The 19,488-nt window shown below is 38.3% G+C and overlaps 3 protein-coding genes across 3 annotated transcripts; 2 read left to right on the forward strand and 1 right to left on the reverse strand.

Annotated features, from left to right (window-relative positions):
- The first annotated feature begins 10,892 nt into the window (after window positions 1-10,892).
- LOC141818328 (auxin-responsive protein SAUR71-like) lies at window positions 10,893-11,625 on the forward strand. Its single transcript, XM_074705846.1, has one exon. The coding sequence runs from the start codon at window positions 10,982-10,984 to the stop codon at window positions 11,375-11,377; it is 396 nt and encodes a 131-aa protein (XP_074561947.1). The 5' UTR covers window positions 10,893-10,981; the 3' UTR covers window positions 11,378-11,625.
- A 3,103-nt stretch (window positions 11,626-14,728) lies between these two features.
- On the reverse strand, window positions 14,729-16,018 carry LOC141818327 (protein SRC2 homolog). The gene has a single exon (XM_074705845.1). It carries the CDS (start codon window positions 15,905-15,907, stop codon window positions 14,906-14,908), a length of 1,002 nt encoding a protein of 333 aa, XP_074561946.1. The 5' UTR covers window positions 15,908-16,018; the 3' UTR covers window positions 14,729-14,905.
- Window positions 16,019-16,431: 413 nt separating this feature from the next.
- LOC141818329 (pentatricopeptide repeat-containing protein At1g79490, mitochondrial-like) lies at window positions 16,432-19,194 on the forward strand. The gene has a single exon (XM_074705847.1). It carries the CDS (start codon window positions 16,432-16,434, stop codon window positions 18,823-18,825), a length of 2,394 nt encoding a protein of 797 aa, XP_074561948.1. The 3' UTR covers window positions 18,826-19,194.
- Window positions 19,195-19,488: the final 294 nt, after the last annotated feature.

Below are 19,488 nucleotides of genomic sequence, written 5' to 3' on the forward strand. Positions count from 1 at the left end.
ATCAGTAGGGGGAGTTCGGACCCGGACCATGAGGAGAATGATAGGGGGCTCTCAGTAGGGGGAGTTCAGACCCGAACCATGAGGAGAATGGTAGGGGGCTCTTAGTAAGGGAAGTTCGAACCCGGACTATGAGGAGAATGGTAAGGAGACTCTCAATAGAGGGAGTTCGGACTCGGACCATGAGAAGAATGGTAGGGGCTCTTAGTAATGGGAGTTCGGACTCGGACCATGAGGATAATGGTAGGGGGCTCTCAGTAGGGGGAGTTCAAGCTCTCAGTGGTCCTTTGTTTAAGGGGAGGATTGTTGGAATACAATCAAAGTCTCACATTGGAATACATGGAAAAGATCATGACTTTATAAGATGGAAGATATCTCCATTGGTATGAGACCTAGTCCCACATTGAAAATACATAGAAAAGATCATGGGTTGAGCTTAAAAATAAAATCATGAGGTTTAGGTCCAAAGTGGACAATATCATACCATTGTGGAGATATTTTAATTCTATCGATACTAACATTGAGGACAATTAGATACTAGACAAGACGAAAATTTAGCCATTGTAAGGCTAAAACAAGAGTATCAGTCGATTGATATAGTACATGGATCGATTGACGAATTTTAAACCTCAAATTCAAGGTTTGAGAGAGTAAAGGGGGTTTACTAGAATCTAATAATTGATTACTAGAACCCAATAATTATTTTTTAGATTCCAGTAATCGATTGTTGGATTCCAACAATTGATTGTTGGTGATGTTTTAGCAAACAAGATATTCTAACTCGATTGTCAGTTCGACTGAAGGTTACTAGTCAACTACTGATGTTTTAGCAAACAAGATGATTTGAATGTGTCAGTTTTTGAGGATTTGGAAATGAAGTGCTACATTTACTCCTATCCAGAAGCAATCCAAAACAACAAGAAAGTTTTCAAAGTAAAGAATTGTGTAAAGTTATTACTTTATTTGTATTTATGCTAGTCGCCTGAGAAGCGGTGAAACCAAGTAAAATCAGTTTGTCTTGTGATTATGTTATCTTTAGTTGTGTAAGCTCCCTACAATTATTCTCATGGTCCAAGTCATCCTACCTCTTTCGTTTTTCCTCAGGATTCCCACATGGTTCAGTATGATATTATCTATTTTAGGTCTAAGTTCTTATAGTTTTATTTTTGAGCTCAACCCAAAAGACTTTATACAAATAAGTTCATGATCTTTTTCATGTATTTATAATGTGGAAATTTGATATTATCCCAATACTGACTTAGTAAGATAATTGAGTCAAGTAAAGTTAAATCTAAAATGATTTAAATTTTTAAAATGGTTGATCAAAATTAATTTGATTTCTTTTTATGAGTTTAAATTTGGTTAAGCTTTAGTTTGAGTTGATTTGTTTACATATTGCTAAACTCTCAATTTGTATTTATTTAATTGTTTAAAAAATTTATATTCTTCAACTTCAACTTTTTCAGTTAATTAGTTATAAGATTATTTATTTGGTTTTAGAGCTACTTTATTTATTTACAAGTTTTATAAAAAATTTATTGATAATATAATTCATAATTTTTATTATATATATATATATATATTCAAACTTGTATATATTAAATTAATATAAACAAACTCCCATATGATTAATTTATAGTGCTACAAGTAAAAAACTAGTTTACATTTATGGGTTATGGGTAGCTGCTACAATTTGTTTGATGAAATAATTCATATTATATATATTTGAGATTGTTCACCGTCCAGCATCCGATACAATTTGAAGAAAAAAAATAAATTAAAATTGTGAGACGAGTCTGTGTATCACGCAACAGTTGCACTTGGCGTAGATAGCTTCCAACAGTCGCCGGAAATGATCAACGTCGCAGGGGATGCGAAGAACTCCCCGGTGGCCAAGGCCGAACTCCTGCGCCGCCAGCTCCAGCAGCGTCACCATGCACGGGTCCTTGAACGCCCTCACGTGCACGTCGAACTTCTCCAGCGCCCCATCCTCCTTCCCCACCAGAACCGGCACGTGACCCCTCACAACCTTCATCTCCTTCTTCTCCGATATTATCGCCCTCCTCATCAGTTTAATTTAACTCACTTCACTGCCTATCTACATATATAATGAATGCTATGCATCCATGCATTAATTTATATATAGAGGGACAATTAGGCATGGAGTTGTGCTTTCTTGACCAACTAATTAATTAAATTGGCCTTCAGTAACACGGAATCTATTTCTTTTTTATATATCTTGAGATGGAGATACTGGCATACATGTATTTATGCATTGTTGATCGTTTTTGACAATCAAATATAGAGCTTCAAATCAGGGGGTCAAATTAAATGAACACTTACGAAATGCAAGTTTAAATAGAATATTAATTTGTCACTCTTGGACCACTATAATTAATGTATGTGAAGATCGATCTATTCTCCAAATTTATTTTTACTGATAAAAAAATTATCCACTTATTTTATTTTAATTAATTACTAGTAAATTGTGCATGTCAAATAAAATAGTGCAAGCGTCCATATATACAGTTTGCTGTATAGAGGTCTGTGATCAGAGTTTTCTATCTTCTAGCTTTATAATAATTAAGGGTTCTTCCATTGCAAGCCATATGCAGAGATTTATGTAATATTTGCTTTACTTCGTCAGTAAAATTAAGTATCTGTAATTCTCTCCATTTTTTCAATTTTTAACAATTGTAATATTGATTAAAAAAAATTTATTATAAACCCCTTATACGTTTTCTTAGCTATATATATATTCTTTATATTGTTAATTATAATAATATGTTTGAAATTGTTTTAGATATTTAATTTATCATGTGTAAAAATAATTAGCTATTGTATTTTTGTACGTTTTATCAATATATTAATATTTTTATTAATTTGAATCTTATTTTTAATTATGCATATATAATCGATTATATTATTTGTTTAGTAGACTCTGACGACCACATTAATTGAGATTTAAAAACCTAAGCTAAAATATTTTCTAATGAGAATTAAAAGATCGATGATATGATTTGAGAGTCAATATATATAATATGGATTAGATTATATATGAAACCAAATTTTGTTTTCTTGTTGTGGTTCCATTAATGTTGATGTTGCCATATCCCTTGTGATTGTCCGTGTCTAGTACCAACTTGTTTGTTCGTCTGTCTTGTTACTGGTCTAAGATGGAAACATGGGTTCACAACATTAGATTATCTTCTTCGATTCATCATCTCAATGTCTGTTTGTTTACCCTCACCTACAATGGAGACAAAGACAAGACAATATTGTTAATTTATTGTTTGCCCTCACCTACAATAGAGACAAAGCCAAGAGTTGGAAGGGGGCTATCATTGAACATTTTTTCCTTCCTCAGCCACATGCAATATATATAGAATAAGATTATTATAAAATGGGAATTTTAACTTTTTTTCCCACAATGTCATCTCTTTTAATTGAATAATACAAGAACAAAACATAAAGATAGATAAAATAATTACTATAGTGGTTTGGTGTAGGTCTATATATATATATATATATATATATATATATATATATATATTTATGGAGAGAATCAAATTTTGATCTACCATATAGTTAATATTTGGATTTACAAGTTTGTTATTTGAAATTAAAGGAACTAAAAAATTGATGTTAATGTGATCTTCAATCTTATTTAATGGCACCAAGGACACTTGTGATCTCAATAAGTGATAGATGGAATAATTTACATACTAAAAAAATTGTATTTCTCTTTTCGAGATTGAGACATCATATTTATTGAAACAATAAGGTTGGGCGCCTAATTACTTTGAAAAAAGAAGCCTCCCCGTAGATTTATATGATGAAATCTGGATCGGTGATGTCACTAGGAGAGGTGAATAGAGATTCTCGATTTCAATTGTGTTCACCTTTGTTGTGCTTGTCTATAAAGAATTAAACACAGCAAAAAATACAAATATAGAAATCAAAACACAAACACAACATCTTAATTTTATGTGGCTTGAAACCCCCTATTATATTCCTACTCCATGGTATAGTCCTAGCGACACTCTACGATCTTTCTCTTTGTCGGAGACCTTTCTGAAGTTTTATACAAATAAATGTAGGAACGTATATTAAAGGAGGTGAATATCAGTTGAACTTTTTTTATGTTTTCTTTCATATTTGTTCTCATCTATTCATCAGGTTAGTATACAACAGGATAAAAGAAATATACAAAAATATAAAAGAAAAGAACACACGGTGGATTTACTTGTTCACACCTCCTAGGATGCTACTCCAAAGCCTATGCACTGAAGACATCTGTCCGTTATTATTTTCTCCTTTCCGAACACCTTCGGGAGACGGAGAAATCTCTTACAAAATTCTAAAATAAACACAAAATATATATTAAAATAAACAAAGAATGGAAAACCAACATGTCAATTCTACCTGGAAGCTTAGAATGTCGAGCACTTCTCCTAGCGCTTCCCTGATCATACGAGCAGACTTTTGAGAGCACTTTTGATCACAGAATAAAAGAGAGTAAATTGATGATTTGAAAGTGTTCCTCGCCCCCTCCCTATTATGGAGCTCCATCGACTGCTTCCAATCTACCTAAAAATTCATTTCGATCGACCGAACCTTGGTCAGACTTCATCCGAAGACTACATCGTTCGACATCAACGTTATCAGCTTTTACGGTGGACCGAGACTTTTTATGGTCGACTGAAAATTTTAGATCACCCAAACAAGACCTGAACCCATGTCCGATTGCCTTGGATTAATCTAGTAACTCGGACCATTTTTTCGATCGACCGGACTGGCTGTCGGGTCGACCAAATCGATTTTGGTATGGTTCGTCCGTCTAATCTCGCTTCATCTTCGTTCATCTCCTGCTTCCTACAAATCATAAGACAACTAAACATATGCAAACAAGCCTTATTAGTCTTCTTGGCCTACTGGGCTTAATTACTTACCTTGATTTTGTTGGTACAATCAACCTCAGGTCAATGCTGACCAAGTTGGCCAAGCTCGGTTTGACTCGAGTTGGATTTTGATATTTGATCAATATGTTAATAAGATGTTAAGTAAGTCTAGGTTGACTGAATACTTGATGGTGAAAAGTCCAAGTGGGTCATGGAGGACCAGACACTTGGCACGAGATAGAAAGTCCAATATGGAAGGTGGTAAGAGGAAAGTCCAAGTGGGTCAAGGTTGATCGAACACTTGGTGAGCGAAAGTCCTTACAAGGTAAGGCAAATGGAGGAAAGTCCTTACGAGTGAGAAGACCGAACGTAAGGCAAAAGAGAAGTCCGAGAGGGTCGAAGAGGCGAGCTCTCTTGGCACGAGAAAGTCCTTACAAGGGTAAGGCAAATGGAGGAAAGTCCTTGCGGGTGAGAAGACCGAACGTAAGGCAAAAGGGAAGTCCAAGAGGGTAGAGGAGCGAGCTCTTGGCACGGGAAAGTCCTTATAAGGGTAAGGCAAATAGAGGAAAGTCCTTGCGGGTGAGAAGACCGGACGTAAGGCAAAAGGGAAGTCCAAGATGCAAGCTCTTGATATGAGAAAGTCCTTATAGGGTAAGACAAATGAAGATCAAGAAGGTCGACGACCAAACTCTTGATCAAGCGAGAAAAGAACTCGGTAAGACTTTATTTTAGCCACTTAATTCTGGTGTCAGTCAACTGATTTTAAAATCCAGTTGACTGATTTTACACTTCAGTCGACTAGATTTATACTTCAGTCAACTGGGTTTATACTTCAGTCGACTAAGAGCGAACAGAAGGTAAAATGACTCAACTGGATTTCACATCAGTCGAATGAAATAAAATCAGTCGATTGAAATTTGAATTCCGACAAAAATCATACGTGACTTCAGCAGTTCAGTGGTTATTTTCTGGGTTTGACTAAATCAGTCGACTATCATGGTAAAACTAGTCGACTGATGACATAAAAACTGAACTTGTTTAATGGTGAAGAGCTACTCGTGGAGGAACAACTCAATACTGTTTATGCTCCAAGTGCTTGTGCTCTAGTGATCAAGAAATCTGCTGGTGTTCATCTACAAAGCTTGGAGCAACCTCTTGAAGAAGAAGAAGCATTCTCATCACTTTTGTGTAACATTTTTACTCTTCTTCTTCCTTGTATTGCTTGGTTGTTTGTATACAACTTGTAATCTGTTGTAAGAAGGTTTCTCCGCCTTCGGAGTTTGTCCGAGAAGGAGAAGATATAGTGGAAGAGTGAGCTGAGTGAAGATCCTTAGATTAGTCGCCTCAAGGAGGCGGATACCAAGTAAATCCTTCGCGTTAGCATTGTTGAGTTGAGAGGATGTGTAGCGAGGATTCTTCATAGACAAAAGTTCAAGCTTGTTCAAGTGAAGCTATTCAACCCCCCCCCCCCCCCCCCCCCCCCTTCTAGCTTACAGGGTCCTAACAGATTGGTCGAAACTTCATCATTATCTAACATTTGATCAATCTTGACTTGCGGGGATTTCATCGTTGTCTAGCATCATATCAACCTTGACATGTCAAAACTTCCTCATTGTCTAGCATCTAGTCATCCTTAACTTGTCGGGACTTCATGCCTCATGTCAACTTCCTGTTGAACTTTGAACCGTCAAATGTCTTTATCAACCGTAACCTACTTGAACTTTTCTTTTGTCAACTCTACCATCAAACATCCAATCAACTTTATCTACTTAACTCTTCGCTCTAGTCAACAAATATATTAATCAAACATAGGAACTCAACTCAAGTCAAATCAAGCTCGGTTAATCTTGACTAAAGGTCAATTGCACCAATAATTTATTTCCATAAATCTAATTTCATAATATATGAGAGTATAATCCTTCTCCGTCGTGGCCAACTATAGTTTCTCGATTTACCCCGCACAAATGGTCGTGGAGCTGATCGTGTGGGGTCGCTGAGATGGCAGATTCCACCTTTTGCAGAAAAAAAGAGAGTATAAGTAGAATAAAAATTAAATACATTAATGTCCACATTTTGTATAGGAGACTATCTAAGGGGGCGTTTGATTTGGAAAATTTTTTCTATTTTTTATTTTTTATTTCTATTTTTTATTTTTTGATCTAGTTTTTAGAAAACAGAAAATATGTTCGGAATGATATATTGTCTTCTCGTGTCTTTATCATTTATGAATTTATTTGCTCTTATCATGCCATGTTCTCAAGGGGAAGACGGTCTCATATTTTGTAAGTATTTTTGTTATCATTTTGTAACCTAATAGTCTTTCTTATCTCCTGAGGAGGCATTTAATTCCATTGAGCATTTAGTCTCATCTTAATAGGTAAGATAATCTAAACTACTAATTCCATGATATAAGGGTACATAACTACTAAGAATACTCTGAAGATCAACTTCATGAGCTTATTTAATTATCACACTAGCTTGTTATAAATTATAGTGTCTAATTAACCATTAACCAACCTAATTTTTAAATTAAATTTTCTCATTGAGCAAAAGAGACTCTTGTCCGACTACAACCTAATCTTCCGAAGTGACCACCATAGGAATCCAAGTTTCTAACAAGTGAAGAATAGCTTTTGGTGAACAGTAAGACAAATTAGCAACAACTTGGTACTCTAAAAACAAAGGAAATTAAACTCGCAATTTAACATAAATACATCAGAAATTCAATCTTTACAATGACTCATAAAATTAAAGGTGTCTTTTCAATGATGAAAGGGATTCCATTTCGGCCCCGACATTGCCTTTAAGTTGATCATCCTTATTGCCTCGCTCAAATACCACTTGTGTTCGCATGCACTGAAATATCTCAACATGGAACATGCATGACCAGCTAGCAATGTTTATATATATATATATATATATATATATATTCTTGAAAACTCACTAGCTCGATCGTATAATAATACAAATAACACGCGTTATTGTATAACTTGCAGAAAAGAAATGTCCATTTCAAACCACAATTCTGTTATGTTAACCAATGTTTTGAAAACATTTGTGTACAGTTGAACTACGAGTGCAAGATCACCATCAACTCAATTAAATTTAAAGTCTCAAACAAAACAAAACACTCTCATTCGAGCCACTAATCATCCTCACTGTTGATTTCAACGTGTCAAGGAGCATGATCGACTACTAGATCGCATGGGGCCTTCGATTAAAGACTTTGCAGTAGCTTACAACTCATTCCGCGTTCGAATCGCTCACCATGACGCAAATTAGATATCTTAAGTTGGCTAATTAATAATTGTATCGACTGATTGATCGATTATTTCGTTAATTTATTCATAATGATTTATAAGCAGTTTGACTAAGATTGGAATAATCCAAATATTCTTCAAGAGATCGATCGAGTCCACGTTTCATCAATGTGTTAGTGACAAGTACTTGTCACTTGGACTCTTCTCTTCTCGCGTTATCAAGTGGACTCCATCCCATTCAATGGTTTACTTTGACCATTTACTTGGGATGGCAACATTTAGATCATAATTATAGATCTCAGTCAAATTCTAAATGCCAATCGATGAAACGAAAAAGTCTAAACTGATTTGCCTAATTAATTTGTCGTCCATAAATTGACTTATTATTGACTAATTTGCCGTCAATAAATTGATTTTCGAATTAAATTTACTAGTGTGTTTACAATATATATGTAGTTTTGTTGGAAAATGTACTCGCGGGTAAGATTTCAAATGAAAATTTGTGAAATTTAAGGTGAAATTTGTGAAATAGAATGTGTTTTGACAAGAATAAATAAATAGAAAATTAATTACAAACACATTTTGATTATAAAAAAAATTAAGGGCTCCTTTTTTTATTGAAATCGTCAAAAAAATATAATTTTTATTATCATCAAAAGCGCATCTCAATTTCAGCAAAAGGTGAAATTCGTAATCCAACAGTCCACTTTAATAAATCTGTCCCATAATAACTGATTTAATCATGTCTCAAAGGCATCAAAAGTGCATCTCAAAAATATTATTATATTGGATATTACTTATGATTGTTGCGACATTTAATAGTTAATTTTGATTAAATTATTCTAATTTAATCAAAATTATTATTCATAAAGTATTTTTATATTAAAATATTTTTATGAATTTGATTAAAATTACTTAAATTTAATTAAAATCAAAATTACTTGTAGCAGTCAAGATCGTATCTCTGCTATAATTATGTTTAAGTCATTTTTTTATATTGTAGTAATTATACCTTATGGCTATAACAACAATAAAAATAAAATTATTTAAGAAAAAAATAAGATGGGATTTTCATTTGACAATAAATAAATAAAAAGAGAATATCCTTTTAACAAGTTCAATAGAAAGGTCACCCTTTTAATTTTTGTAAAAAATAAATCATGGAGAAGTTCGATTTCATCCCAATAATTATATTTTCAAATAAAAATATCCTAAAATTTAAAGATTTAAGGATAAATTTAAATCCTCTAAAGCAAAATAAATTTATGAGCTCATTTTGATTAAAAAAAGAGATAAATTTAATTACAATATGATGATTAAGCATCATCTTGAAAAATATCACTTAATTAGTTATTTGCTCTTTTTTTATGAATTTATAGGAGCATTTTTGTGATTTTACAATATTGGAGGACTTTTAAAAAGAATAAATTTACGTGGTGGAATTGATTTTTTTTTTAAAATTAAACTATAACCGAAGAGGCATTTGCCAAAACAAGAGGCAGCAGTTCCACCCGTGATCGACTTTGGCCGCTTTGGAATCTAAAAATAATCCGACCGGTTGTGACAGTTGGTCTAATATCTTTGTCTTTCACCCCCCTCAATTTAGATACTCTTTTATTTATTCAAAAATCAAGTTTACGGAAAGAAAAATTTCAATTTCGAGAAAAACTGAAATTAATGGAAGCCCAGGGGAAAATATAAATATTAAGATTAATGGAAGCATAGTTGGAAAAAAAATCAAATTATTGTATGAATTTATTTATTTTCTTAAAATAATTAAAAAACGTAGGTGCGGAGTGGGTCTCACCGGGCAGCGGAAGAGCTGGAATGACAACGGAGTCGATGCGGTAAGGTGGCGGTCACGTGCGAGGACAGCGAAGCGACGCGGTCGACACCGGCGGATGCCCCTGGGCCCACCGGTTAGAGAGCAGGAGTTCTGGGTCCCGCCTCACTAAAGCCGTGTGGGACCGGCGTTGGTGGAACTCCACATCGACAGGTGGGGTAGGTCGATGGTCCAGTGACAATAACTCCCGCAAGGCGCAAGGGAACAGGACCTGGCGGGGTCCAATTGGAGTGGGCCCTCGTGATCCCTCATAACTGCGGTTCGCAACCGGGAGGAAATCCATTTCGCCCACAGTTTGATCCGGTTTTGCGTTTCGATATATATATATTTTATGCTGCTGCAAATTTCTATCGAATTCTGAACCGGAAAAGACTCTCTCTTTTTTTTTTCCTATACCATCAAATTAGATGGAATATTTGTCCAAATGGTCAAAATCTAATATCCAGTCCAGAATGGGTAAAAAAAAAGATGAAATATGGGTTCGTTTTGGTCAATTGCAGAGTGCAAATTTATTTATTTTTGTGCTATAAATAACGAAACGTGGGTGGGGCCCGCGACTCCATGATACCCGTACAACTGGGACTACGGACATTGATCGCGGAGCGCCTCTCTCTTCCAAGTCACGGTCTAGGAATCTGCAGCCGTTAAGATGGGATCTAATGGCTGATGTGGGCGACACGTGGATGTATTGTTTCTGAGAAGAACTGGTTGCTGATTTGCGTGTTGAAGGGAATGGCTCACTCTTGCTTAGTGTACCTCTCGGGTACTCCTCGCTTTTCCTTGTTTTGTTTTGGTCAAAAAAAAAAAAAAAGGTATCCACTTTTTCTCTTTCATTTTTTTTTCCAATTAAAATTGGAGAAGGAAGTTATATAAATAGCGGAGAGAAGGAATCCCATCTGCCCTCGTGCTCTGTTCGTCCTCTTCTTTCGTTTCGGTCGTCGAACCCTAAACACTCTCCGATCTCGATCACCGGGAAGGCGATGATGCCGATGCGGCTCATCCGGCGGCTGTCCCGGGTGGCGGATTCGTCGTCGCAGTACGCCTCGCCGCCTGCGGCGAAGGGGCGGCAGAAGCTGCGGACGGTGCCCCAGGGACACGTGCCGATGTGCGTCGGCGAGGAGATGGAGCGATTCGCTGTCCCCGCTGAGGTTCTCGGCCGACCGGCCTTCCTTGAGCTCCTCCGCCGCTCCGCCCAGGAGTACGGCTACGAGCAGCGCGGCGTGCTCCGGATCCCCTGCCCCGTGCCGCTCTTCCGCCGGCTCCTCGTCCTCTCGTCCTCCTCCGCCACTGCGGACGAACTCGCTCTGGACGAGCTCCTCCGATCGCTACCGGAAGACCTCCCGTCGTCTTCCCCGGCCGGCCTGAGCCTCGACTAGGGTTTCGGCGCCTCTTAATCAGGGCTCTTTTCCTGTGTTCGCTCCCGTGTACATATGCTATCCTGCGCCTTAATTGGGCGACGAAGGGCTGTTTAGGGAATTAATATTTTTCCGTTGCGCATTAAATTTTTTTTCCCTCTTTGAAAGGAGGAAGGAATAAAGCTTGATGCGGCAATGAATAGTACACATGCTTAAACAAACTGTTTTTAGCGTGAGATTGATTGATATTATATTAATTGTTAATTAAGTGCGACTTAATAAAGGAGTTTTTTTTTTCTTTGTCCTGTGAGGAGTCAATTTCAAGTGGATTATGGGGAGTTAGCAGATCTAATTGCACACAAAAATGGAAAAACTCCTTCTTTTTCTGCAAAAATGGAAAAAAGCGGTCTCAAAAAAAAAAAATCAAGAAACTATAGTTGGTCCGCAAGAGGGTATTGCATGAATTCGTCAGGATTCAAACTTTTATTCTCCTTCATAACCAACTCAGTCCAGGATGTATATTAATGGTGTCCACGAACTGTGTGTGAATCAGCCCATTTAACTGTCAGGCCGTATACGGCATACTTAATCACGATATTAGAGGCCCGTTGCATTAGAAATCCATAAAAACAAATAATATTAATATATACAATCAATAAGTAGAATAAATCAGAACTATAAAAATATATATATAATAATAATAATAATAATAATAAACAAAAAAATAGAGGAATTAATAAGACCACCGGAAAATATGAGTTAAAGGAAGGAGATTGGGGATCTTGATAAAAAAAATAGATTTTATTTTTTTTTAGGTTAATTTAATAATTTTGAAATAAAGTTTTATAAAAAAAATACTATCAAATTAGCCTTTTTATTTAAAATATGAATATTATGATTTATTTAAAGAAAAAATGTTCATCAAATTATTCCTTATAGTTCGTGGATTTTAATTCAACACGAGGATTGTGCCTAACATGATTTCACATAGATTGAGCCCGTATTATTAGCTCAACACATGTCCCACTCAATATTAGAAATTGATCTCAACAACTTCGCCTAATTTATTTTGAAGGTATACGATCGTCCTCCTCCTGATTCAACTATCAACAAATTTGAAATACAATTTATGCACACTCACAAGGTAATCTTTCATATATATTCATCCATTTAATTACCACCTATCTCCATGGATGATCAATATTTTGTTTTTCAACAACAATCACATATAAATTAAGATATTTTTAAACAAAAAGAAATTTTAAACCACCCTCCTTCCATGCTATTATACAACTCAATTCTTAATGCATTGGTTAAAAAAAAAAACAGAACTCTTTAAATAATTTACATATAATTTTAAATTGTTGCAAGAATAATCAATAATAGATAGTCGTCATTTTGTGATATAAAAGTGTAGAGCTTATATTGATGTTTAAGAATTTTTAAAATTTAAATCTACAAATTAAAGAAAAGTTGCCTAAATGCTTAATTAGTTGATGGAAGGCATGGATCTAAGCATATTCTTAATGTGATATTCATGTATTGATTAGAATCACATAGTTTCGAAGTTTTTTTAGCTGTGGATTGATCTTCTTAAATTCATGTGTTCGAGTTTTTAAATGGAAATTAAACATTAACTAATGGAATTTTGATATCTAAATTCTAAATTGGAAATTTTTTTTACGAGTTATGTATTCGATATTTGAAATATTTTATGCCATTTTTCTTTGAAAAAATAAGATTAATTTTGGGGAAAATATAAAATTTAAAATAATTATTCAAATATTTTAAAATACAAGATCAAAATAAGCGTTTGACGATTAGGCTATGATGAATCCTATGAACACTCATCGTCTCGGACTCTCTACACAACGTGAGTTCAAAATCTTACTTAGATCGAGTATATTACATCTAAGGCGTTTGACGTCGAAGATAAACATCCATTTGATCAGCAAAATTTTTTTATAAAATAGAATCGATCACTTTAAGAATTAATTGATAATAAATATTAAAAATAAATAAATAAAAGATGGACGAATGATTGTGAGTCACACTTTGATTTACTATCCAACCATAAATCATCCATTTTCTTGCTGACCACGTGGATTTATGTATATTGAATATAGATGTGATACTAATTAAAAATTATTTTCAAAAATAATTGGAAATATTGAAATCTTTGTATTCAGCCTAATTTAGAGATGAAGGAATCAAATATGTCAAATTGGGCTAGCTCCATTTTGATCGACAGCCTGAATCCTGGTTCAATTTGTACCCATACAATTAATTGGGCCTCAAATAAAACTGAGCCCAAAATCAGAGGCCCACATTAACCACTACTGATTTTGGATCCGACCAAATTAGGGATTGGGCACCCTGAAACTTTATTTCATTATAATCAATTATCCATTGACAACAAATTTAGTATTTTACTTATTTATATTTCTCAATAAAAAAATTTATGTATCAGAAAAAAAACTTAAACGCTACTAAATTTCATTTATTAAGATTTATGAATAAATCTTTGAATAATTTATTAATATATCTAAATTTTAATTATAAATAGAAAATTATAGTGATCTATAAATTTTTAGAATCTTAATTGTCGAGCTGAACACTTTATCTAAAATATAAGAATTGGTAAGATTTTTAGTACATAAATTTTAACAAATTAAAAAAAAAATAAATAAATTCCAAGACATCATATTCACATCTTAAAACTACCAACTCCCACTAGTCATCAAAATAAATCTGACAAATGCAAATGTCTTTAGTCCAACATCCCAACATCACTAGCGATTCGAACACCACGAGCGTTCAATAATGCGTATTGTTTACTATCGCACCTTACCCAAGGACTCCCCCTCCCCATTTATAACATGGAACGATGAGACCATGGTATTTGACTCGTAAAAAAGTGAATCATCATAGTGTTGTATTATGACTTATGAGTGTTGTATTATGACTTATGAGTATTCAATATGCTCCTAGAACATAATTGAGTTGGTTACAATGAAACAGAATTATTGAAGTGGACAAGGATCAACTATAACTTCTTAACTTACCTCCTCACTTATGGTCATAGAACCGATTGTATAAAACTGTTGAATAACGGATTCCATCTTTTGACTTGAAAAAATAAATATTCATCAACAAAAAAATTATCAAAGAGCGGCTAAATATTAAAAAGTATTTGTATATACAATTGATAAACAATACTTTAGATGAAATACATGAATAAACAACAATTAATAATTTTGCAATTCCTGAACAAGAATAAAGGATTTATTCGTCTAGTTTCTTATTTATTTATACAAGTAATTAGAAAAATAAAATAAACAAGTAGAAAGTGAGCGATACAAGTGAAAAATACACATCAAACGAGAGAATTACATTATACAAGTGAGCGATACAAGTGGGTCCATAAAATATTTAACAAAGAAAGGAAAATAAAAGAAGAAAAATCGCCACTTTTTTCAGAACGAACGAAAACTCCGAATTATGAAGCACGCAAAGTAAACGGAGTACTCTGGATTAATGGCGCATTGTTTAGAAGCCGGCGTCGTCGAAGCCTGCGTCGTATCCCGCGTCGTATGCCGATGCGTCCGATATCATATCACCGATGAGGAGGCCGCCGAGGGCGCCGCCTAGAAGACCCGCGCCCAGTCCGACCCCGAATTTGCTCTTCTTTGGCGGTGCGGCAGCCCCGTAACCGTACTGCGGCGGAGGCGGGTATCCGTACCCCGCCGGAGGAGGTGCGTAGCCATACTGGTGCGGAGGCGGATACCCATATCCCGGTGGAGGAGGGGCGTAGCCGTAATGCGGCGGAGCACCGTAAGGTGGGTAAGCTCCTGGTGGACCCGGCGGTGGATGGGTGGAGGCGGGTGCTGAATAGGGGTAAGCGGTGCCGCTGCTGCCCGGCGCAGGGTAAGCGGTGACGGGCTCGCCGACCTTGGAGTCCTTCCCTAACGGAGGGTATGCAGCGGCGCTGGTCCCCAGGGCTGGGTACGCTGTCGCCGGCGGATCTACAGGCTTGTGATCTGTCCCGGGCACGGGGTAGCCAGCAGGCGGAGGCGGCGCAGCGGCGGGGTACTCGACGGGATTCGGCGGGGCGATCGCATAGTTAGGGGCGACGGAAGGTTCAAGAAACCTGTAGGAGAGGTTAAGAACGCCCTTGGGTTTACCAGAGTCGGCCTTCCGGACTTGGTAGCTGACGTACTGGGGCAATGCCGTGTTCCCTTCGCCGAGGAGCTCCTTGATGGGGATATGTACCTCGCCGATGTCCCGATCACCGAGGGCGCGCTCAGATCTGAGGACGACGTGGACGACGAGGCCAGCGGCCGAGACCGGGTCGACGGGGACGAAGAAGCGGAGGGTGGCGTTCCATGAGGGGTTCTTGCCGCCGTCCTTGTCGGTGGGAGTGCGCTGGGCGGATCGGGGATCGCCGGCGAGGGATACGACGGCGTAGACGTCCATCTTACTGAAAACGTTGACATGGTCGAGGTCCTTGGCAGAGACCAGAGCCACCTCGAGAGTCCGGTACCCCGCCATGATCGACCGATCGCCGCTCAGATTTTCTTCGCCCCTTCTTCCAAATTCTACAGCCCGATCGATCGATTCGATCGAGATCGGAGAAGAAGGGAAGGCTGTGGGCGAAGGCAATTAGGCGGACCTGAGGCGGATGGAGGGCAAGAAGGAAAACACGATAGATAAAAAAACGGCGGAAGCCAGGCCGATTTTTCCGTTACAAATGTGCATTTAAACCGACAGATCCCTCGACCACTAATTTCTACCTGACCACGTGGCGTTCTCTCAACCTCTGATCCATAGGTTCACCTTGATCAATGTTTATAGTTTCTTTTTAAATTTTCTAATAATTATATCTTAAAATTAAATCGAATTGGATTTCATTTTTTCCTTTTTAGTTTATTTTAATTTAATTTTATTTGTATAATTGCATAAGCTGATAAAAAAGATTGTGAAAAGTTCGAAACCGAACTTCCGAAAGCCCTACGGTGACGAGAGGTTTTATTGATCGGCGGCTCTCGCAATCCGACTGCAAGCAGCCTTCTCTAATGCTCCTCCTCCGTCTCCGCAGCTCCAACCTCCTTCCACCTCTCCTCCGCCGCCACTCCGAAACCCTAATCCTTAACCCTCGCCGCCTCTGCACCTCCTCCTCGGAGTCGCAATCCCAAATTCCCGCGTCGGAAGCGGCCCAGTGGACGGACGAGATCCTATACTTGGACGAGTCCGGTGGCGTCATCGCCTCCGGCCGCGGCCTTCGCCCCACCGAGCCGGGACGCGACGCCCACGTCCTCGATGGCAGCCTCCTCCGCCCCATCCCCCGCTCCTCCGCCGCCGCCAGGCTCGTCGAGCTCGCTCGCCGATGGCGCTGGGGCCCGGACCTCGACTCCAGCCTCGACCGGCTCCCCTTCTCCCCCGACCCATCCATACTCTCCGTAGCCCTCGCGGCCTTGCCCGCTGCCGACCCCGAACCGGCGATATCCCTCTTCCGCTGGGCCCGACGCCAATCCTGGTTCGTCCCTTCGGACGCCATCTATGTCCTCCTCCTCGATCGTCTCTTTGCTGCCGCCGACTTCGACGCCATTCAATCCCTCTTCGAAGACATCATCAAAGCCGCCGCTTTTCCCGACGCTGAGCCTTCTTCGGCTACTTTCTCATCTTCCCTCAACCTCGCCGTACAATATCTCTGCAAATCTTCCAAACTCGACCTCGCCTTTTCCTTCTTCAAGAAATTGCGAGATGCCGGATTCAGAGGAATCAACGCCCAGACCTACAATTCCCTCATGATTCTCTTCTTAAGCAAAGGCTTGCCCTATAAGGCCTTCGAGATCTACGAGTCCATGGAGGGTAGTCATTGCTTTGTTGATGCCCCTACCTATGATCTGATGCTCCCCGCCCTTGCTAAATCCGGTCGGCTCGATGCTGCACTCCGCCTATTCGAGGAAATGAAGACAAAGCAAGGCACTGAACGACCGGCATTGCCAATATATGCTGCGCTGGTGGATTGTTTAGGTAAGGCAGGAAGGCTTGAGGCGGCAGTAGGGCTTTACCAGGAGATGCAGTCAGTCGGGTACAGGCCATCTGTCACAATGTACGTGTCCATAATCGAATCATTGGTGAAGGCGGGGAAGCTCGATGCTGGCTTCAAGCTTTGGCTGGAGATGAAAGGCTCTGGCTTTCGTCCAAATTTTGGTCTTTATACTATGATGGTTGAAGCTCATGCAAGGTCTGGACGGCTTGATGCGGCAATATCCATCTTTGCCGATATGGAGAAGTCTGGTTTCCTCCCAACTCCATCCACCTATGCCTGCCTTATCGAGATGCACTCTGCTGCTGGACATGTGGATCATGCAATGAGGCTCTACAATTCAATGACCAATGCAGGACTACGACCGGGATTGAGCACCTTTACATCCTTACTGAGTATTCTAGCCAACAAGAAACTCTTGGATTTGGCTGCAAAGGTTCTTCTTGAGATGAAAGCTGTTGGTTTTGCAGTGGATGTCAATGCAAGTGACGTGCTAATGATATACATCAAGAGTGGCTCAACTGATCTGGCATTGAAATGGCTTCGATTCATGGGTTCAGCTGGAATCAGAACTAATAATTTTATCATAAGGCAGCTTTTTGAGTCATGCATGAAGGCCAGGCTCTATGATTCTGCACAGCCATTGCTGGATACCTATGTGGGATCAGCCGCAAAGGTGGATTTGATACTCTACACTTCGGTTCTTGCTCATTTGGTGCGATGTCAGGAGGAGAAGAATGAACGGGCTATAATGGAGATCATGGCTGTTACAAAGCACAAGGCTCATGAATTCTTGTGTGAGCTATTCACTGGACCAGAGCAGAGGAAGAAGCCTGTGCTATCATTCGTTCGGGAGTTCTTTCAAGGCATCGATTATGAAGCAGAAGAGAGTGCAGCAAAATATTTTGTGAATGTGCTTTTGAACTATTTGGTACTAATGGGGCAGATGAACAGAGCAAGATGCGTTTGGAAGGTGGCTTATGAGAACAAGTTGTTCCCCAAGGCAATTGTCTTTGATCAGCATATTGCATGGTCTTTGGATGTCCGGAACTTGTCTGTTGGGGCAGCATTGGTGGCAACGGTGCATACCTTGCATAGGTTCAGGAAGAGGATGCTATACTACGGTGTGGTTCCACGGCGCATCAAGTTGGTGACAGGGCCAACACTGAAGATGGTAGTGGCTCAGATGCTTCACTCAGTTGAGTCACCATTTGAGATTAGCAAAGTTGTGCTGAGAGCTCCAGGAGACTCAGTCCTAGAATGGTTCAAGAAGCCTATTGTCCAACAGTTTTTATTGAATGAAATACCATCGAAAGCAGATGTTTTGATGCATAAGCTCAATGTATTGTTCCCAAGCTCTGCTCCAGAAGTCCGGTCGTTTTCCTCTCTGAAACAAGTTTCTACGATGACAAGATAATGAACTGAATGTAAGTTATACTTAATTTGGATGATGATTGACCATATGCTGCATTGGAAGTGAAGGAAGGACTTGTGTATTATTTATGATCTCTGTATGGCATTCATTTTGCATATGATGGTATATCTTTGCGTAACCATAATGAGGAGATATAGATTATCCTGACATGGTTTTCTTACATTGAAATGAATACTAAAACCACTAGGAATAAAACCTTCCTAATCAGAAATCTTGTTGCTATGAAGTATAGGATGGATCACTTATTGTTGAACAACTGAATGAAATTGAGAATATCACTAATCCACTCTCTCTTATGTCAACGATTCTTGATGATGAGTTGCAAACTTTGTTTCTTCTCAGTTCATTGCCTAGCAGTCAGGAAATTTCAGTAAGCTCTTGATAATCCTAAAGCAGATGAAAAGGTTACAGTGGAACAAGTCAGGTGCAGTTTACTGAATGAAAAGTTGAGAAGAAAGAACGTAGATATATGCCTTGCTCAGAGGTACTTTGTCACAGAGCACAGAGGGGCAAGAGTAGATTCAAGTTCAGACTTTTTTTTGTTATTAAAGATGTCTTGCATAGAAAATCTCATATTTTGGATCGTATATTTCCTATGTGATGGTGTTACTGATGGGAACTTTTAGAGGTGCTCTCTACTTTATT

This window comes from Curcuma longa, unplaced genomic scaffold (genome assembly GCF_044706935.1).
Source record: "Curcuma longa cultivar G26 ecotype Majalengka, Jawa Barat unplaced genomic scaffold, ITB_CL_G26_1.1 contig_24316, whole genome shotgun sequence".
NCBI classification, from domain to species: Eukaryota; Viridiplantae; Streptophyta; class Magnoliopsida; order Zingiberales; family Zingiberaceae; genus Curcuma; species Curcuma longa.